Source organism: Corvus kubaryi, unplaced genomic scaffold (genome assembly GCF_017639235.1).
Source record: "Corvus kubaryi isolate FWS band 111438036 unplaced genomic scaffold, C.kubaryi_AGA036_p1.0 split3-73, whole genome shotgun sequence".
Classification (NCBI taxonomy): Eukaryota; Metazoa; Chordata; class Aves; order Passeriformes; family Corvidae; genus Corvus; species Corvus kubaryi.
Window position 1 is genome coordinate 2,403,319 of NW_024582091.1, and position 22,899 is coordinate 2,426,217.

The window sequence follows — 22,899 nt, forward strand, 5'->3', positions numbered from 1 at the left end:
GAATCCATTTCTGGAAGTGTTTTTCCTATCTCCAAGGATGAAGATTCCACAGACTTTCTGAGCAACTTTTTCCTGTGATTACTGTACCTTATTGTACAGTAATAAGTTCATCTACACTCAATTTTTATATTTTCTCTGAAAGAGTTCTAAAAGCTTTATGAATGTCAGCACAGAACTGTTTCCTCCCCTTTTCATTCCCAAATCTACAAAAGCAGTTAATCTGTAAAGAAAGAATTTAAAGTGGTTTGACATAATCTGTTTTTATCAAATACAAATCCTTTATTTCTTATCATTTTGTTTATCAGCATAAAACTAGTATATTTCAAGAGTGAAGATAAAACTAATGTCCTTGATCCTTCTGGTCTGAATATTTTCTGGTTTGTTTTTTTTTTTTCCCATCCTTGTTTGGAAAAGTGTGTGACCTGATTTTTTTTAAACTTCCTTACAGTTTTGAATTTTCAGACATAATTTTCAGTGGAATGGTCCTTCTGCTTTGCCCCTGAGTATAGCACAGGGAATTTCAACAGGCCCTGATGAATAAAATATGTTTCATTGTTTCAATACTGTGCAGTACCCTCTCTCTATATGCTGTACTATTACCTTGAAAATGTTCACTTAACTATCTTAAGTATATGGCAAAAATTAAGCTTTTCTGCTAAAGTTGCAAAACAGGAGCAAAACATTTAGTCTTCCCTGTGACAGCTGATGTTTGGTCAAACTTTTATTGAGCAATTTTTATTTTTTCCCTTATCTGAATATATTTATAGGTATTTTTGTTACTGTCTTTCTGTCTCTTGTTCTTGGAACTAAATATGTACTTTAGATTTTTGTATTTATCCTAAGAGATCTGTGTTATTATTTGATTGCTATCTATAGCAATGTTTGAATATATCCAATATCTACATTATTAACTCTTGAGTTACATCATTAAAATGAATTTTAAATAGCTACAGAAATCTTTCTTAAAAATTCAAAAATTAAATAAAAAATTTTAAAAAACCCTTGCAGAACAAAACAAAAACAACAAAAACCCCAAAAAAACAAAACCAAAAACAAACAAACAAGCAAACAAACAAAACCAACCCACCGAAAAACAGACAATACTTTTCTGTTGGGCTTTTAATACAATCTCTTTCATAAATGACTTTCAGAATTCATTTGTAAGGACTCAAGGACATTCACCTACCAATCTGCCAAATTTGGTGAAATTTAGATTTTTGATAACCCTTAATTTAACCACCATGTTGCTCCATTCTTTAATTTCTTATGAATCATAAACTCTATTATTTTATGGTCACTTTCACAAAAACTGCCTTTCCTATTTAGCCTCTGTATTGATTCTTCTTAGTCATAGTAAAATGGATTGCTGAAACAAAAAACCTTCCTCAATATTTCAAATCTTTTTCCATTGACTGTATCCTGCCACAGAAAATTTTGTGAATCTTTTCCTCACATCCAGACTATTCAAAGGATTATTTTTTCCTCAAATGAAAATGTAAGGAAGAATTCGATGCTATATTATTATCACTAAGATTGATTGTGGGCTGTCTGACTGATTTTAAGACTATGTCAAATCCCTGACGATTGCATGTTTCTGATTCTAAAAAGTTCTTCTCTGAAACCTAATCTAAACAACTACCTAATTTTATACAATGTGAGTAAAAGATTACCTCTATTTTCTTATTATTGACTACTTTTCATTTAAGAAAAATCACAATACTAATTTTGTAGATTTTTTTCAATGGCCTCAATAAGGAAAGTTTTTACTAAGATGGGTAATCTTTGATGTTAAAACAATTTCCCTGTGTAAGAAAATTACAATGTTTATCAAATACATACTGATGTAGAGTGTAATATGACTGTCTCAATGCATGACTAAAATATGATCTATTTTTCAGATAAATTTTAGGATAGAAGGTAATATTAGTCCATAAAAAGCACAGACTTTTAAGTAAAGCATTTGGGTTTAAGAAATAATTGATCAATTTGGTTTGCAAATTGTCATGTTCTCTTATTTAAGGAAAGAAAAATTTCAAATATACGGTAATAAACAAAGGAACAATTTACATGGAAGCAATCTGCTTGTAAAGCATTTCTATCTGTTTTCATTTAAGAAAAAGACTAAGATTGCACAACCTACTTCACAGAACAAGGAACCAAAAACCCCCCACAAATACAAGCAAACAAAAAACCAGCTACCCAACTAACTAAAAAAACCCTACCCAAAACACATAACTGGGGAAGTTGAGTGATCAGGGATATGTGAGGCATGAAGCACGCTTGCCAAAAGAACATAGATTAATTATTTTTAACGAAAGAGAAATATTTTATCAGAAGTTTTACTTAAGGATTATTTTAGGTATTTAATTTTTTTGCTTAGATGGATAAGACTTAATCTACACTGTCTTGCATTAGCTATGTTTGAAGTGTCATCAGAAGGCTGAATGACAGAAATTTAAGGAGGGGAATTAAAAAATTAACATCCTTCACAGTACCTTTAATGGTTTACATATTTATTAAAGCTATATTACAGGCATATTTTAGCTTAATAGAATATTACTGCCATCTCAGATTCAACTCAGTTTAGCTTATATTGAACCTTTTATTTTAAACAGGATTAAGATCCTTCTGCTTCACAGTACAGTGATTTAATTTATCATCAAAGTTATGACCATAACTGGAAGATTTTTAAGATACTTCCAAATAAGATGGGTATTTGAACTTCCACAGAAAATATTCAGGAAAACATTCAGAAATTTTCTTAGAACATGAAATTGACTACCTTGTATTTTGCAAATGTAAGAAATGTAAAACAAATAGAAATTCTGTAGTGGTATCTTTAAAATTAGCAACTTCTATAGTTAAGCCTCCAAGGTCAATCAAAATATAATTTTAGTCTCCTGTGTTCCAGGCAGATTACTCAATGTTTCCATTGGGTCTTTTGACCTGGTTTGGCTCTTTGAAAACACTGGCTTTATCTACTTAGTACCGCCATGTTACTAGTTATTGTGATGACCTTCCCTGTGCTACGTACACAGTTATCAATACAGAGTAAAGGATCACAGAAATGCTTCAGCACATTCACACAGAGCTGCCCACAGAAATTTTTAGTTCTGTGAGAAATCTAGTGTGAGGAAAAAGACAATATGAACACTGAGGCTGTGATTAACTTAAGTCTTGTTGAGCAAATGCACTGACATAGGTGTGAAGTGTTTAGCAAGCTTTCTCTGTACAACTTTTTTTTACAGTTTGGACATTCAGGACAGGAATTGTCTTCAAAACTATTTTCCACAGCATTCTTCTGGAGAAACTGACTGCTCATGGTTTGAATATGTGTAATCTTTGCTGGGTAAAAACCTGACAGGATGGCTGGACCCAGAGAGTGGTGGTGAATGAAATTAAATCCAGCTGGCAGCCAGTCACTAGTGGTGTTCTCCAGGACTCAGTATTGGGGCCAGTCCAGTTTAGTTTATCACTGACCTAGACAAGGGAATCGAGTGCAACCTCAGCAAGGTGGTTGGGAGTGTTGAACTGCTGGAGTGTAGGAAGGCTCTGCAAAGGGATCTGGACAGGCTGGATTGATGGACCAACGCCAATTGTATGAGGGTCGACAAGGCCAAGTGCTGGGTCCTGCAGTTGGGTCACAACAACCACATGCAGAGCTACAGGCTGGGGGCAGAGTGGCTGGAAAGCTGCCCAGCAGAAAAGGACCTGAGGGTGCTGGTCAACAGCAGCTGAACCCAGCAGTTCAGAATGAGTCAGCAGTGAGCCCAAGTGGCCAAGAAGGCCAATAGCATCCTGGCCTGTATCAGCAATAGTGTGGCCAGCAGGAAAGGGGAAGTGATTGTTCCTCTGCACTCGACATTAGTGAGGCCACATCTTAAATACTGTGTTCAGTTTTGGGCCACTCACTTCAAAAAAAGATATTGTGGTGCTTGAATGAGTCCAGAGAAAGACAATGAAGCTGGTGAAGGATATAGGTATGTCCTGTGATGAGAGGCTGAGGCAGCTGGGATTGTTTAGTCTGGAGGAGAGGAGACTCAGAAGAGACCTCTTTAACCTCTACAACTTCCTGAAAGAAGGTTGTAGTGAGATGGGGGTCAGTCTCCTCTGCCATGTCTCAAATGAAAGAACAAGAGGAAATGGCCTTAAGTTACACCAGGGAAGGTTCAGATTAGCTATTAGAAAATAAAAAAAAAATCATCACAAGAGTGTTTAGGCATTGCAGTAAGTTGCCCAGGAAGGAGAAGGAGTCACTGTCTGGAAGTGTTCAAGAGGCATCTGGAAGTAACACTTGGGGATATGGTTTAGGGGTGATTATGGTGGTGCTGGACTGGACTAGATGATCTTGAAGGTCTCTTCCAACCTTGATGATTCTGTTATTCTATGATCTTCTCATTTGTGTCTAAGCAAAAATTTACACCAGCTACCCTTTAAAATATTGTTTATACTGGAAAAGTGCTTCATTCAGGGAGTCAATCTGCTCTAAAAGATGCTGTGAGACAAAATTTTTTAGCTTTGCTATGACTTTAAAAATTATAAACATATTAGCTTTTTATACAATAGGGTATTTTTTTAATATTCTGTGCAGGGGAGCTATATGTAAAAGAGGATGGAGATAATTTACTAGCTTTCTGTCATCTTTACTTGCTCAAGATCCAACCCAACTTTAAGCTTTAAAGTGTACTTATGAATTCTAACTTTGACATTTTATCAGACTACCTAGAGCAACAGCACTGAAATACTAGTGTCCCATGTGTCAGATATTAAATTTTTCAATAGAGGTAAAAAGTGAATATATGAATACTCTTCTAAATAATTTCATAATTAGACCTTCCTCTTTAAGAATGTGTAGGCCAGATATTTTATTACTAATTGGTTTAATTTTTAACATAAAAAAAGATATCTACCTAATATGGCTTAAAATAAAATACAAAATTATAAATATTTAAGGACTATCTTCTGAAACATAACAGCAACATTTAGACCCAATAAAAACAGGGAAAATCAGCATCTGCAGGTAACTCATGCAGAAACCTACCTACTGTTGTCTTTACATGATTTAGTAGCCTTGAAGTTTATCGTACTATTATCTGTTCAGCCATTACCACCATACCTAAGCCGAAGCTAAAAGAAACTATGCAGAATTTCCATGTTTTGATGTGGCTCTAAAATATGTCTGGACACTATTCCAGATTCAATATTACAGCACATTTACAGCAATCAAATTAATTTCCAAATAAGAACAACAGATAAAAGTGATGTTACTGGGTTGGCACAACCACAGTAAACACACAAGCTCTCTTCAGTAAATAATTAAGTGAATGGCTGTACTATCATATAAAGACCAGTGTGACTTCATACCATTTAATATACGTCATTTTATGCATTTAATTTAAAAGAAAATGCTATTATGATGATTCTGTAGTTCATATTGGGATATTATTATTAATTTATTTGCATTTTGGAACAATTATAGATAAGGTGTCCAAGTATGTTCATCCCTGCAAAACATATTAAAACCAGAGAAAGAGAAAATGAGAGAAAGTGAAAGTGAGAGAGAGGGTAGGGGACATCCAAAGCAACCAAGAAAGAAAAACATATCTTTACCCACTAGGGAAAGTTTCTAAAATTACTTTGCATTTGATTAAACAACTAGGTCAATAAGTATGGAATAACACAGAAGAATAACACAGTATGGAATAACTGAATAACAAAGAAGAATTCATGAAGAAAAAATTTCCAAAATGAATAGTTCCAGAATTATCTGTCACTACAGCATAAACATAATTAGTTCTTACAAAAATATAGCTACTGAATTTTATTTGTTCCCATTTGTTTGCTCATTTTCTACCTGAATGGCTTTTTTCAAGATTAAGTAAAAATATATTCAAGAAATACCAGACTTACTCTCATAGTGAATTAGGAAACCAACACTGGAACGACTGTTGTCTGTAGTGAACAGCAGATACATATAATTTCCAGTACTGATAAGGAACTGGGGTGCTTGTGTTCCATGATATTCTCCAATTAATGGTGATGAATTTGCTGGCCCATCTCTGACTTCCAAAGTATCATAATTAACTTCAGTTTGGAATCTGAAAAGGAACATGCAGGTCAGCTGATAGATAGACGGATGGTGTTTTCTTTAACTGTAAGAAATGCAACCCACTTGTAAGTGATCAAGAATACCACACATTAAAATATTACATATCTATAGATCCATCAATCTGTTACTGAGAATAACAATTAAAGAAGGTTTCATGAATAGTTTTCCTCGCCTTGTTTTGCGGTATAGTATAAATTCGTAAGGGATTCAGAATACTTCAGATCAGCCATATGACTGGCCTTTAGAAAAACATTTTTCTAAATCTGGGTCCAAAAATGCAAATTGTCTCAAACAAAATTGCATTATGAAGATCCAAGAAATTTTTTGCCCTCAGATTAAAAAATAGGTGGACACCCTAGGAATATCTTCAATAACATTTAATTATTTCATCCCAATAATTTCATTATTTGATATTTTCTATTTGGCAAAAGTTGTTTTATAGACAGTCAACTGTTCATTTTTTTTTATCCAAAGATTTTATTCTAACATAGCTTGTTATTTTACTTTTATGTAATCATTTTTGTTGTATGAAATAAAGCAGTAAAAATCCACTAGATTTAAATCAAGCTCTCAATTTGAAATTTGTTACAGTTATAATAAGCATGACTTCTTAGATTACTTTAATGTGTCAAAAAAACCCATGTAATATAGACAAGAATGGAGAGCAAGGAGACTAATGAGGGTTGATTTAGAAGAAAAAATAACTTTAAAATCAACACCTGAGTCAATGTGTCTGTCAATCACTAACCCATATCACATTTCTCCAGTTCATAATGGATGTCTACACGTGCAGTCATCTACTACTAGTTTTTAAATCAAACAGCACAAATCTGCTCTTTTTCTAGATGAACTTGAACTGTCACTTTTTACATCAGATGCTTTTCAAGACAGTTTGTGGTTATACCAGATTCTGATATGCTGTAGCATCTAAACCATGCACACATAAATTTTCCTGTCAATGAAGTTTGTGCTATTACACAGATATCTATACCGGTCTAAATATATTTGCATGCAAATTCAATATTCTTATTTTCATCTTTCAGAAGTGCATATGTTCTGAGATTTTTCTCTTCTATTCCCATAAGGCTTATTAGTTCAGAGCAACAGAAATCCCTGCGCAATACAATACTTTTTTCAAAGTGAGTGCCCTTAGCTGTCTTGCCAATATGGGACACATTTAGGGGGTCTAGAGATAAGAAATGGCATTCTTGCAATTAATGAAAACTGCAAAATATTAAGCACTCAATAAAGTGGAAATATATTTGACATTCCTTCAAAGTGTAAATAAACTTTATACTTTGTCAGGCGAGGATGACAGAATGACCAAGCTCCCACCCAGGCCATTACATTTTACAGAACAAATAGCATTGGTCTTGTAAAAACATCTTCACAGACACATCAATATGGGTAAGAACGAGTTCAGTTTTAGCAAGTATTTAGTATTCTTTCTAGTTCTTCTCCCATGGTTCTCTGAAAACAAAAGCACAGTCAGAAGTCAGAAATCTTTTGCTTTCCTATCGGAGCTAATGACTGCTGGGAAACTGACTTAGGCACTTCATATCATTCCTTCCTCTTCACACAGAAAACTCTAGATTTATGGTACTACCTACTTTATTCAGACACGCTGGATAAAATCCAGATTGCTTTTACTGCTGTCTATTCACTCTGACAGTGGAATACAGGGCTTGCAGGTTTGCTGATACATTAAGCCTTTTCAAGGCCCATTTCTGGCAGTGAAATAGCTAGCATGGAATGGCCTACATCCATATTATTAAATACATCTTTTAGCTTCTAAAAGAAGGAGATACTATTCAAATTTCCTATTATGAATGGTTGCTTGCCCACACTAACTCCTGGCCATGTTTGATAATTATTTGGGAGAATGCTGGTTGACAAATTCAAGAAGCATGTTGGAGCCTATTTCAACAATTTAGCTGCATAAACACATGAGTTTTTGTGTCTGGAAGGGCTCACTGATTCTATTTAATTTACCAAAATAGACAGTTACAGAGAGCATCACTAAAGTACTTGACAGTTTTTCAGTACCCTTCCATAATTTCAGAGATCATACATTGATTTATCCTGTAGCAGAATGATGAAAACAGACAGATACTGCTAGGCTGTTTTAAATACTTTATTTGTACTCATAATGAATAGACTCAAGATCAATAATTGAATAGTTCAATTATTTTGACAGCTATGTTTGTGAGGGAAACTAATTAGGAATAAAGTGCTCTCAGCCAGCAATTGCAGTTTTCTTAGCAGGGCAGTCTGACAACAATGGATGGCAAACCCTTGCTGGAGACAGAAAACAGAAAATAACTCTTACAGCAATTGCTACTGTGACAATGATCTTTATTCCCAGTAGGTTCCTGCTCCTGCCAAACTCAGATGTGACTTTATAATTCACTTGTCTGGTTTTGAGGGTTTAAGAGAGTGAGTTGTTTTTCGAATTGGGTTGGGTTTGTTGTTTGTTTTTATTTTCAGTCTTTGCATTTTCCCTAAAGTGATAAGACAATTTGTTATTGGATGCTCTTCAACACTACTGAAAGAAACCCTAATTAAGGGTTACTTTTTGGGTTTTTAGTTTATTTTAATGCTTATTAGCTTACTCATATTAGTATAAGGTAGGACGTCCTCCAAATGTACATAGATAATTTTTATGTTATACTATTCTTCATACAGTTAAGTAGGTTTCGGATAAAGACGTTAGTTGTATAAATTATCAAATGATTTTTTATCAATATTCAAAGTACCAAAGGTCTTCAAGTCTTCTACCCCTTTCCTCATGGCTTGAATCAACTAGATTTTACTTTTCTGTTACCCTTCCAGGCATTAGGCACAATCTGAAATGCAAAATGTACAATAATCATAGGGTCACGTAGTCATTTGCTGCTACTTCTGGAAAGTTTCTAAGGACTCTGGAAAGTAAACTCCAAGTTATTGTTTAATTTCATTGTGGTTCAAATTGTACACAAAACTCTAGAATTCTGTCAATGGAATATGAGTGTGCATCTGTCTAAAATTAAGCAAATTATGTTCTTAATTTGACCACATGTCACAGAAGCCTATGTTTGTCATTAATTTTCTCAGAAATATTGTCATCACACTGTTAAGGTCATGGGCATTCAAACATCTGCAACTTCAGGCAATGCATTTCCTTTCATAAAATTAAAATGCTCCATCTTATAACTAATACTGCTATTTCCATTTAGGAAGACATCCCTGAACCTCAGGCTTCTGATTGTTAATTAAACAAACAAAAAAAAAGCTTGCAAATAAATATAAACTTATAAATACTATAAAGTCTTTAATGAGAAAATAGTCAGCATCTTAAAATTCTGGAACTTCCTGCCAAATACAATGGAAGCAAAGAACCTTTAGTTGTTGTAAGAAGTAACATGATAATTTTATAAAAACTGTTTATAAACAGTTCCCATTTTTCTTTGCTATTTGTCATTATCTCCTTTGTTGCCAATCTTAATGTCTTTATAATAACAATACAAATCAGGACTAGAAAAGGATATGGTAAACAATATACAACCTATTTTAATATTCTCCCCTACATTACATATTGTGCCCCGAATCATGTTTACAAGAATCTTCTATTTATGTGTTAGTTTTCATTCTGATCTCTTGACAGTTACCAGAATTTTAGCAGCTCATTGACCAGTGTAAGTTCAAAATATGTTGTTTTATCTGGCAAGATAGTATTTTTTTTATATATGTATGATTCAATTTGCATTTATTTAATCTACCTGCAATGTGGTTGCCCATACATCCAGTCTTGTGAGAATCTTCAGCAAATCATCAGTCATACCTTGTTTTTAATATCCTGGAGAGCTTAGTATTATTAGTCTAATTTGCTCCATTTTAAGATCATTTTTGTATATGCTGAACCGTTTTGAACATAGTAGAGATCTCTATAGAAAACCCAAAATTTCACTGTGAGACTTTTATCAGCTGTTAGTTTTTATCCATGTAATGTCCATTGTATTAAAATGATTCTTAGTCTTTCAATAGCTCTTTGCAGCGTGAAATGCAAGATACAAGATGTGCATTTTGAAGACCCAGATGTGAGAGACAAAATGGTTATTGGCTTAAACATTGTTAAAATCATTGGAGGACTTTTGCCTGCTACAGCAAACTGCAAAGAAGCAGCTGTTCATCTGCAACCACCAAAGCCCACGCCTCCCCAAATATGTCTACTAACTGGAATTTAGACTGTGATGAGAACTTGAGGTAAGATAAAGGGGGTACTCTTGTCCAATCACCCCAGGTCTGGGAAACAGAATGTATCTACAAGTGATACTAGAAGATCAAACTTTCCGGGGTCAAGCTGCTGATGTGCAAAGTAACCACCCAGGTGCAGACCCACCACCTCAGGCTACAGATGAGTCTTGAGGGAGATAATGAAAGAGACAAACCCTGTGAGGCGGGTGTGGTATCTTTGTCCATACTCAGTGAACTGAGCTGTGATAACTCCCCTGTCCCGGATATACGGGGCATTCACATACAGCCCGAGGGTGTTAATCTCTGCAGATGGGCCGTAACTGGCTCAACTGCACTGACCTGATAGGCAGCTATATTGTCTTAGAAGTCCTCAAAGACTCTGGAAGTGTCCCGTAATCCACATTATTATCCACATCATCCAGTGTGAAACTCCCCATCCCAGGGGAGGTACTTGGGCATTCCCACCTGTATCTGAGTAAACCTTTCTTCTCACAGGACTACCTAAAACAAAACTATATGGCTAAGAGTGTCTGGAGGACACTCATTGAACACTGACAGGCTGTGTGCCATCACCATTTCCCTTGTGAGTTTGTTCCAATGACTGACCACCCTCTCAGTGAAGGACCTTTCCTTAATGTTCAAACTTAACTTCCCCTGACACAGCGTAATTTCATTTCCTCTTGTCCTACTGCTGGTCACCAGAGAGAGGAGATCAGCACCTCCCACTCCACTGCCCCCCTAAACTGCAGACTGTCGAGAGGTCATCCCTGAGCCTTCTCCAAGATTAATTAACCAAGTGACCTCAGCCACTTCTCTTTAAGTCTTGCCCTTGAGACCTCTCACCATTTTGGTCATCCTCTTCACACACACTAATAGTTTGGTATTTTTCTTACAATGAGACACCCAAAACTGCATGCAGTACTCAAGGTAATGCCACAGCAAAGAACTGCAGAGCAGGACAGTCACCTCCCTTGACCAGGTAGCTTTGCTGTGTTTGATACACCCCAGAAGATGGTTGTCTTTTCAGCTTCCAGGGTGCAGTTTTGACTCATATTCAACATGCCATTAACCCAGTTTCCCAGATCTCTTTCCACAGGGCTCCTCTCCAGCCTCTCCAGTCTTATAATAAAGGCAATGTAAATACATTAGAAAACTTTAATTGCCTACTTGAAGGAATAGTGTTGTGAGTACTGTAATGAAGTCCATGTTTGTGGTTTGGTAAAATATTTATGTTCAGACCTTACTTCTTGTTTGACTTTATGATTCTCACCTGTCAAAAGTGATCTTAATGGAATGTCCTGGTCTTGCTTCAATCACCCATTCACAATTAAGTGAGTCCTTGTAGTATCCTGGCCACCCTGGTGGCAAGATAACACCATTTGATGCTGTCAAATGTCCACCACATGGTGCTGAAAGAAAAAAACCCATGTATACTTACAATATACCCAGTATTTCTAATATATTACATAGTCAAAGAAATTGCAAAAAATCAAATTAAAATGCATCGAAAAATAAGTTTAATATAGTTTTAATAGCTTAACACAGTGTTATGAGCACTTTGTTTTCTTCAGACTCATAAGGTCTGCAATGTATCTTATCTAGACTTATTACTCTGTATATATTTTAACACACAGAGCATGGCACTTGGGTCTGCCAGGCTTCCTTCTGTTGAAAAGCACAGTATCTTGTTAAAAAATTATACTGTCTCATCACATTTAGATCCAGTATGATTCCATATTTACATGGAAACATCAGACAAATTGTTCCAAGTAATTATTACTGTTGTACTGTGCCACCTTTTTGAGTAATCACTGAGCTCAGTGAAACTGGCAGTTGTAAATATTCTGTTGAATCATAAAATGATTTAAGTTGTAAGAGATGTCTGGAAACCATCTAGTCTATTTCCTGCTCAATACAACAGATGGCACAGAACCATGTCCAGTCAGGATCATGCCTTCTCTCCAAAGTCAGACACTCCCCAGACTTTCTGGGCAATCTGTTTCAATGTTTGATCACTCTCACAGTGCAAGTTTTTTCTTATGTTTAAACAGAAATCCACGTATTTCTGTTTAAACATTTTTTCTGTTTCCACATATTCTGTTCACTGCCTCTTGTCTGGTGATTTTACACCACTGAGGAGAGTCTAGGTCCACCTTCTTTAAACCATCCCATTAGTTATCTATATATATAGACAAGATCTCTCTTGAGTCCTGAGCCTTTCCTTCTCCAGTCAAGACAAGCGCATTTCTTTCAACCTCTTCCTGTATGACAGATGCTCCAAGTCCTTAATCATCCTTGTGACCCTTCACTGGACTCACTGCAGTATGTCCACATTTTTCTTATACTATGGATCCCAGGAGTGCACACAGTGCTCCCGACATAGCCTCATCAATGCTGAATAGATGGGAAAGATGTGTCATTTATTCTCAGCCCAGTTCTCCTGCCTCTCTTCCAAGGTCCCTGTGAACAGCAGCACAAACATCTGGTACACCAGCCACTCGCCCCAGTTTTACATCATCTGCAGACTTGTTCAGAGTACACTCTGCCTCAGCATTCAGTTCGCTACTGAAGATTTTAAACAGTATTGGATAGGGGATTGAGCCCTGGGCTACACCACTATGAATTAACCTCCAATTGGACCTTGTGACACTGACTACAATTCTATGAGCCAAATAGTTCAGTCAGTTTTCAGTCCATTTCACTGTTCACTTCTCTAGTCCCTACTTCATCAATTTGTCATTGAGAATTTTGCATGACACAGTGCCAAACGCATTACTAAAACTGAATATACATTACTCTCCCTTGATCCATCAGACAGCTCATCTCAACACAGAAGGCAATTAGGTTGGTCAGGCATGATTTCCTCTTCATAAATCTGTGTTGATTAGTCCCAGTCACCATAGTTTTCTTCATTCTGTCCTACTTTTGTCTTGGACAGAGTTGCTTTTCTCGCAGTAGCCCTGAGGGGGCAGAATTTGGAGCTGTGCAGGCACACCTGGGCTGTTATTCTGTACCACTCACACCATCTCCAGGGTCAGAGTTCAGGGACTTCACTTCCAAGAAGCGAGTGTGACATCGGGGGGAGGAAAAACATGAGTGGGAGGCTCTGGGGGGGCATTTTGTCTTTGTCTCCGTGGCCACGCACACCAGGAGCCTGGTTGGGTTGGTTGGTCAGTCAGGGAGTCGGTGAGCACTTTTTTGTATATGAATCACCCTCTCTTGAATACTTTTGTTATTAATATTGTTGTTCTGTCTTATCTCATTATTGTTTTCAGTAAATTGTTCTTAACTCAGAATATCTGCCTTTCGTCTTCCTCTCACAGGTGGGAGTGGAGGGGAAGGGAGCCAGCTGCATGGGGCTTAAATTCCAGCTGAGTTTAAACTACAGAATATGATTCGGAAATGGTTTCAAGGAATATTGTTGCATCACCTTTCCCAGTGATAGAGATGAGACCTGTAGCTCTTCAGATCTTCCCTCTTTCCATTCTTCAAGATTGGAATTTGATTTCTTCTTGTCCTCAGGGATTTCCCTGGTTTAAATCAGCTTCCCAAGATATTGAATGACCTTGCAATGTCATTGGATGGCTTCTTCAGAATTCTTGGCTGCATCCAATCAGGCCCATTCCTGTATATCAAATTTGTTTAAATGTTCTCTGACCTGATCCTCCTCCATAAAAAGTTAAAAAGAATGTATTGCAAGAGGGCTATGAAAATAAGAGGGCTAGACAGGGAGCATTTTTCGCAGCAAAACCAAAGGACTTTGGAGCAGGATTAAACAACAGCAGAAATGACAGAACAAATTTAGGAAAACATGAGTCCCTTAAAAATTTAAGCTGTCAGAGCACAGGGCTTTGAGATGTTATGCTTTACTAAAGGCTATGGCACAGTTTAACAGGAACACTTTCAAGGTCAGGTAATTTTATCTTAGTATCCTTTGTATTGTCCTCATAGAAGTAGTCAACGGTATCATTATCAGAAAATTCCATATTTCAGTGCAGGAAATCTTGCTAGTTTTCTTCTAGTTCTCTAAGCAGTGACAAAAAAACCCTATTATGCCATATAGAAACGGATGGCAACATGAACTTGTGAGTTGTAAATTAATATGTCTAGTTTTGTTTCAATGTTTTTAACAACACAAAAAAACTAATCGGAGAGGTTTTTTGATTTCACTTATGACTAGCCCTTGTCTCTAGGAATTTTTTCCAGATTTGAGTGGGAAATAAAAGCAACCCACAAATCCTGAAACACACCAAATTTTCTTTGAAGCAAAATGAAAGGCCAGTAAAATGGCATTTACCTTAAATGTGTATAGTTAATGAAGAAATAAATTTATTCCATAGTATTTTTTAAAATTAAATTTCGTCATATTATTAACAAGAACAATCATAAGACTGTTGATCCTCAACTAACTATAACACTTCATGTACATCATTTACTTCAAGTATTTCAGGTGCTGCTTATAGAGTGTTATGTATACAAAGACACAAAGAAGAGCAACAACAAAAAAGTAACAGTTGTTCAGAAATCTCAGACAACTAGTGTAGATACAAAAATGCTGCTAGCAAGGATTTTCTTGCTATTTTCTAAGTCCATGAGAGACTTTTCTCTCTCACAGAAGAGGTAGCGGAGTATGTAAACAACCAAGCCACCTGCAAACTTGGAAAGTCTTGTTTATGGTATAGTAGAAAAATATTTTGACAATGGATGTTTTAGGATTTTAGCCAATCACCCCCAAGGGGTGGCTGGTCCTTTGTCCAATTAGACTATGAAGAAAAAAGTCTATAAAAGAGTTTGTAAAATAATCAAATAAATCAATCTTGCTGCACAATTCCTGCCTGCTGGATCTTCTCTCCTCCTCCTCCCTATGGCTGCGGGACATGGTGATATACCCTAGGGCCCAGGCCTGTGGTAATAAACTAGAAGCAAACTAAATCATGCTTAGGATGCTTAGTCCATACTATAATCCAAGTCCAGAAACTCCTTCAACTATCAAGAGAATCCACATCAGAAAAGAACATACCCTGAATGCAACTACTTCCTTCTATAAAAGGAACAAAGAGAAAAAAAAAAAAAAAAAACCAACTTCAAATCAGTCTCTTAGTTTAATCCTTTCCTCAATAAAAACTGAGTAAACATTCTACAAGGTTCAAAGAAAGGCTGAGTGGTACCTATGTATTTTCTGAAAAAGTAATTTCAGAAATTAATTTTTTATCTCTCTTTTTTTCCTTCAAAGTGCTAATCTTGGGTCCTTTACCTATGTGTTTGCAAAAATAAAATTACACAAAGATTAAATTGAATACTTTAACAATCGTATCTAGAGTTTCAAAATGAGAATAAAATCTTCTGATGAAAAAAACCACCCTACTCCCTGCTTTGGAGTGGGCTGGGTTTGGTCTAAGAATAAAAGAAAAACCCTGTTCCACTGTGTAACGTGCTTTAATCAGGATAAGACATCTTGGTAGTACAACATCTAGGTTCACATACACTTCTTCTAACAGACTGCAGACGTGGGAGGGGAGTCTTCAGTATTTCTAAATTTTCTGAAATGCACAGTCTTATGAGAACTGAGTTCTCAAATTGCCCAAATAACAAAAACCATGAAAGTGATATGATCCAGATCCTTAAGTAATTGCAATGACACTGAAATTATTGGAAATGTGAGATTTATACCAATTAGAAGGTTTGGATTAGTTTCTCCCCACCCCCCCAAAAAAATCTTTTAATTTGGAGTCTATGTATCTATTGTTTAATAAAAGTTAAAAATTTTGAAAATTATTTTTAAAAAATATATGTTAATCATTTATTAAATGTACTCATCTGCCTTGCCTTTAGGACCCATCCCTGTTAAGCATCAAGGAATTCTTCTTACTGTGTTTCATTCTAAAGAGAGATTTAAACCTAAGTAGAGATCATCTTAGTCTGTTTATTCACCAAGGAAAGAACAAGCAAATAAATTTGGAATTTGTTTGGAATATCATGTATATTAAACATAGCTCTGGTTTTCACTATATTTCTCAGGAGTAAGTGTACTGCAGGTTATAATATTACACACAGAAATTCAGGCATACTTTCCTTTTGAGAAAGTTAAAGGGGTAAATTTTCAAAAAAGACTTTTAAATAGAAGCTTTAGTTACTTTGAGGTAGATAATTATGTTCTTCAGTGTGCTACAGCCAAAACTATTACAGCAGTTATAATTCACAACCAAGTAATGATGGTGACAATCAGAACTTGAAAACAATAGCAATCAGGTTTTTAGAATGCTAATTTATTCCAAGAATACAAAAGCAGGGTATCCTGTTTCTATTACTGGGCTCTCATTTGACTGGAAGAGTGTTAAGATGAATGAATAACTTCAGGCAAAGAAGTCTTATTTATGTGCAAAATATAAAAACTAAGCCAAATTTAAGTAGTGTCATTATTCAAACTGTAGGTGCAAAGTAAAGACTGTGCCCTTACCTTCACAACGTGGGACAGTGGAGCTCCATACTACATTTCCATCTTGCATAATACAGGTTATAGATTCAGAGCCTTGAGTCTTCACGAAGCCATCATCACAGTGAAAGGAAACAGAACTTCCCAGAAGGAATCTGTCTCCAAAGCGCCTCCCATTTATAGGAATGCCTGGATCGTGGCACTCATTCTGACCAAAGGCTGATAAAAACATAGTAATAATACTAGTAATAAAACCAACAATAATAGCAATAATAACAACCACCCCTTTAAACTTTGTGTCTTTTTCTTTGGAGAAGGAGGAGAATAATATTTCAGTTGTAATATTATAATATATAACGCATACATAGTAGTATATAATTCAAAGTATAGAATATTTCTCAATAAAAAGTCAGCTTCAAATCCAATGACATTCACACACATCCAACATAGCTGTAATTCAGAGGTTTTTTAGGTATGTGTGGCTTAGATACTCAAGAACCATTTGCCTGAAGTTTCCTCTGGTCAAAATCCATCTGTTTTGTCTCTAGCACAAGGGTATTGGGGTTGTTTAACCCGAAGAAAGGGAGGCTTTCTTGAAAGGAGGTTGTAGTAAAGTGGGTATTGGTCTCTTCTCACAGGTACCAAGTGATAAAACAAGAGGAAATGGCCTCCCCTTTTTATTTCCTGCCATTTTTCAAAGGACAAAAATTATCCCTTCCTATAAAAGCAAAAGACCAATTTAGGCATCTAAAACTTAAAAAAGATTTAAATCAATGAATTCCAGCTTTATGTGGGGAATCGTTCTAAATAATGCAAGAAAACACCTTAGCCACAAACACTATTGTTTTAATTGACACAACATAGAAATAGTACAAAAGGTCTCAAAGACATCTTTATTGTCAATTAACTTCCATAACCTTAGAAGATAATTTCTTCAAGTAGCGTCTTTGAATGACTCATAAAACTTTCAGAAGAGTTAGCAATCTACAGCAAAGGTAAAAATGTTTTCTACATGACAATGCTGTTACCGGAGTCTTCTATTGAGAGTACTGTTTAGTAAAACATTTTTATATAAACAAAACACAGGGCCATCTGTAGCCAGATATTTCTTAGCCTGGTTGCCCAAACAGGAGAGACTTATTTTCTCAGTAGCTCTGTATTTGCATATGGCCTGTAGGTCCACATTTAACAACTTTTGAACTGGTTTCCCAGTTGCAACTAAATTTCATACATTTGAGATTTGCCTTCTCAAAGGGAGTGCATCCTTAAAATTCCTAAAGGGACAGTAGTCAGATAGAAGAATGATTTTAAATTAGTGTACTCTTACAGGGAAGACTTCTGCATCAGTTCAGCTGTGTTCTAGACACTAGAAAAACCACAGTGTAAATATTATGTGTAATGCAGAAAAGAGATCTGTATTCTTAGGGGTCTGTATTCTTAGATTCCACACCATTCAACTAGAAAAAAACATACAAAAGCAAAGCAGGTTCCCAGAACTATTTATTTGCATTGATATCTTAGTTAATTTTTTATACTTTTATGCCTTTTAGATTAACACCTCAATATTTGGGAACTAAGATTAATACCTTTATGAACTTATTCCTGATGGTTCCATTGAGAAGTATATTAAATTACCTGCACTGGATAATTTGATCTGAATGCTCTGGACTTCAGTTATGTGCTCTTCATTAATGCAATATTAACAAAAAAGACAAATAATGAACAGAATTCCTCAGCACTATCACACTTAAAATAAATAAATGATAGGGATTCAGGTAAGCTAATGAATACAAGGAAAAATTATGCAATTATACAAGCAGGACAATTTACTTCTGTGTTAGAAACATAAATATGTTTTTTATTTTAGTTATTATGAAGAAAGCATAAAACTAGGCATAAAATAAAAAAAGAAATTCTTACTTGTGTAAGTGATATTAAATCCTCTTCCAGTGGTAGAGTGATCTGACTGAAATTCAAGTCTTACTATGTGCCCACTACTAGCCAATTGAGAAGGGACCTCATTGCCAGAAAATGTGCCAAGAGGTGGTAAATCTGAAATCCCATCATCTTTGACTGTAAGGTAGTCAAATTGAGGTTCTACATCAAAGTCGTTGAAAATCAGATGGATTCTGCTTCCTGGCTCTGAGATAATTAACCAAACACAGTTCATATTGTTCCCATATTCCTCAGGATAATTTGGAGAAAGAATAATTCCAGATGGTGCGGTGAAGTTGAAGAAACATGAAACTAAAGGAAAGAACAATAAGATTCTCAAAATACTATCCACAAACTTTATAAATGCTTGCCTTTTATTTTTTTTGTTCTTGCGGCAAAGGATGCTTTTGAAGCCTGGATGTCAAAACTACCACACGTGCAAGCAGAAAACATTTAACGTTTTCAGAACATTTCTCCAATATAACATATTTTCTTTTTCCCAAGTGAATCCAAGTGACTGCAGCAGGGCCCGCAAGAGATTAGGATGTAGTGAATACCAATGAAAGCAAAAGTAATGCTCGATGCATCAGAATTTGCAAAAATTGGCAGGTTTGTTCTAAAATGAAAATGCGACCTCCAAATTGAAATGATGTTTTTCCAAATATGCATTAAACTGTATTTAACAATCAAAAAAAAAAATCAAGCACAAGTGCCAGTTTTTTCTGTAGTATACAAAGTTCATACTGATGTAAATAACAGAAGAAATTCAGATGTGACTGAAACAAAAAATCTTAAGTGTATATAGTCTGAACTTATTTTACCCTAGTTTCCCATTGATGGTATAGAGCAAAACCAAAAATGATTCATAGCTATCATCCTTTTTGACTCTTTTGAGCCAATTTTCATCAAGACATTGCCTTACTGGTTTCAGAGTCATGACCTTGTGACTGGTAGTGTAGTCAGAAGTACAGTATATTCAGAAAGAGGAAGACTCACTGCATATTAGTCAACACAAAGGATAACCATTATTTAGCTCTTCAAATGTGTCAGACTGAACTCACTGTATGTAAATAGATGTTACAGATTCCATGCTCTTTCATAGGGCATGTGCAGATGTAACACTGGAGCACAGTAAAATATTCTACATTGTTAACAAAAACTGATGCAGCAACCCAATGCAATACAGCACCATGAAGAAACACAACTTCTGTCTTCAGAGGGCATTGCAGCTGAACTGTCTCTGTGTCTAGGCTTTACATGCTTAGACACATTTCAGCATTGCAAGGCATATTGAGAATTGTTCCGGTGCACAGCAATCTTGCTCAGCTTGTTAAGTCCTGTACGAACACAGCTTCCAAATACATACATGCCCAAATAGAACAGGACACCTCACAATGATTGTTATGGTTATCAAATACAGTACTGAATTGTAAGATTCTTTATAGGGAAATTTAACATGATCTGGAAAACTGAAGTGCCTAATACACCTGTGTACTTGAAAGATTTGCTCTATTTTATCAGAAAGGAAAAAAAAGAAAAGCAAGAAACCCAACCCAAATAAAACCCCAATAAATAAATAAATAAACCGACACAAGCAAACAAACAAAACAAAATAAAAAATAAATTTAAAAAAACCACAACAAAAAAACCCCCCAAAAAACAAACAAAAAAATTCCCAAAAAACCAACTAACCTTCCCCCCCCCAAAAAAACCAAAAAACCCCAACCAACAACCCTCTTTTAACAACAAATGTATTTTTTTTTAAAAACAAAAATCACAGCTAATAACCTTACCTAACCTTTTCCAGTAGTTGATATTCTTAACTTCTTTATATTAATTTTCACACCTCTGTGGTATATCACCATTAAAAAAACCCCGAAATCCCAATCTTTTCTTATGTTGCTTTGCAGGCTGTTTTGCACTGCCAGAATGAAATGTGTATGTGCCACAGAGTCCTTTTGAACACTTATCTGCTATTTGGAATTGCTCATTTAGAGTCTAATTCAACACACATTTACATTAAGAGTGTTAAGTGGTGTAATTAAATATAAAAGGAGGGGAAAGAACATTCTAAAAACAGGCCTGTGTGGTGTTCCCCACAAATGAGCTACTGAGTCAATTGAAAAAAAAACAAACCATGACTGAAAAAGTATGAAGTATTGAAATATTTTCCTGTTGGTTAGTCACAGATGTTAAGAAATGTGAGAGGTTAAGGTCAGGTAAATAATACAGAAAAAAATATAATAATTCTTACAAACACAGCTGGGTTTGTTGCCAGACCACTGGTTATTCTGTTGACATGTAATCGTTCTCTCTCCCACCAGTTCAAAAGCTGCTTGACATTCAAAGGTAAGTGTGTCTCCATGCAGAAAACTGCTGCCAGTCCTTTTCCCATATGATGGAATTCCAGGGTCTCCACAACCTCCTTTCTCTATTTCTGAATATAGAAAAATTCAAATGCAGTAATAAGGAAAATATATTTGCAATCAATTTATATGTCAGTATCAGAAGTACTTTCAAAATATTTGGCATTATACATTAAACTAATATTTACAGCTGAAAATGAACTAGAGGAAAATGCTGTAAAACTGCCTCAAAGATGACTTAGGATCTAAAGTCCTTTCACAAGCTAATAGCTTCAATACCTGCATTGCTGCACTGCTGAAAATAACAAAATACTTACGTTTAACGGCACGACTGCACTGAATTACAGCCTATTTGAAGGCAAAATTATAAAGCCACAGTCTCCATCCTACCCATGGAGACAGATGTGTAGATCATTTTTCTGGCAATGAAGTACTCGTACTAAAGAATCTTTTAACTCTCACATCTGAAATTCCATTTATAAGTCTATTAACAATATGATTAAAAGTATATAATTTACTGATAGAGTCAATGGATTTCAGTTTAAAATAACTAAAGTATAATAAAAACAAAACTGAGGAATTATTTCTTAATCTCATACTTCAAATTAGAGCCACATTTTTCCCAGCTGCATTCAGTTATGCCAAAAATAAATTAACATTTTGAATTATTCTTCAAGATATTCTCTAGAACCTCTGTTTCTTAATTAATTTTAAGATCTCAAATCTACATAAACAAGATAAGGCTATAAAAAATTCAATTCTTATGAAATTTATGAATACTATAAGTGTCAGGAAATAGAATGTAAATATCAATTGCCTGTGGTAGAATCATCTTACAAAATACTATACAGATGGCTGCCCATCAGAAAATGAAGGCTCTATTTCTTTTCCATTAAACTGAAAGCAATTTTTTAAAATTAACTTGCCTTTGATCAGAAAAAATAACAAGAAAGCACTTCTGATTCTGTAAACTGTGTTGCTGCATATGCAATGAAATCATGTAAATTTGATTTAAATTAAAGTAGCGATAAAGTTATTGGTATTTAAATATTTTACAGTTCAGTCCAAGGTATGAAATCAGGAACATTCAAGATAACAAGAAAATTCAACTCACTGAATAGTATTAAATATTAATATAATTTAACACCATTGGAAATGTTTGCTGTCAAATATTGTTAAATCTAATAATGTTAAACCCTGGCAGAAGTGTATACCTTGACTGTGGGGATCTGTTAATCCATTGCTTTTCATATTTCAGACGCTCCCCTTGTTCCCTCCCTGGCCTTGGCCACTCCCTCGGTTTCTCCCTATTTGCTCCTGCACCCCAACCCCACCCAGGGACCGCCCTTGGGCCCCTGACAAAACCGCCCCACACCCAGACCACGTTGTCTCTCTACCTCTGAACATCGTGAGGACAAGATGTGATTAAAGCCATCTCGAACCCTCATGAGAGACCCTTCTCTACCTTCTTTACCATCCACTGTGTTGTAACACTGCTGGCTGCAGAGCCAGGTCGTGGGGCTGTCTGAAATGGACTCCGGGATGTGATCAATCACGTGGCCCTAGGAAACCCTCGCTGAGCTCTCAGGGAGCAGCAGCCTGCTAGGCAGAGTCCAGTGAAATTTTAAGATACAGGATGCAGAATTATGATATGTGAAGTCAATCTGCTATGTTTACACCCTGAAAGCAGTCACTTGCAGATTCTTGTCAGACGTTCAGAAAAGTATGGCACATATTTCACATAACAGGTTACTCGACCTGCTGGTGATGCTGTGTCTCTTGCACCCATTATTATTTTATTTAAATAATTTGTCTTAACAGAA

General features: G+C 35.7%; 1 protein-coding gene across 2 annotated transcripts in view; it reads right to left on the minus strand.

Annotated features, from left to right (window-relative positions):
• Window positions 1-22,899, minus strand: part of CSMD1 (CUB and Sushi multiple domains 1) — a 1,103,023-nt gene that overhangs the window by 246,564 nt on the left and 833,560 nt on the right. For both annotated transcript variants that reach the window (XM_042017326.1, XM_042017325.1), the window contains exons 13-17: window positions 20,965-21,147; window positions 18,696-19,022; window positions 16,800-16,994; window positions 11,613-11,751; window positions 5,911-6,098 (exon numbers count right to left, since the gene is read on the minus strand). In XM_042017326.1, the coding sequence (XP_041873260.1) occupies window positions 5,911-6,098; window positions 11,613-11,751; window positions 16,800-16,994; window positions 18,696-19,022; window positions 20,965-21,147 (1,032 nt within the window). The remainder of the gene's footprint in view (window positions 1-5,910; window positions 6,099-11,612; window positions 11,752-16,799; window positions 16,995-18,695; window positions 19,023-20,964; window positions 21,148-22,899) is intronic.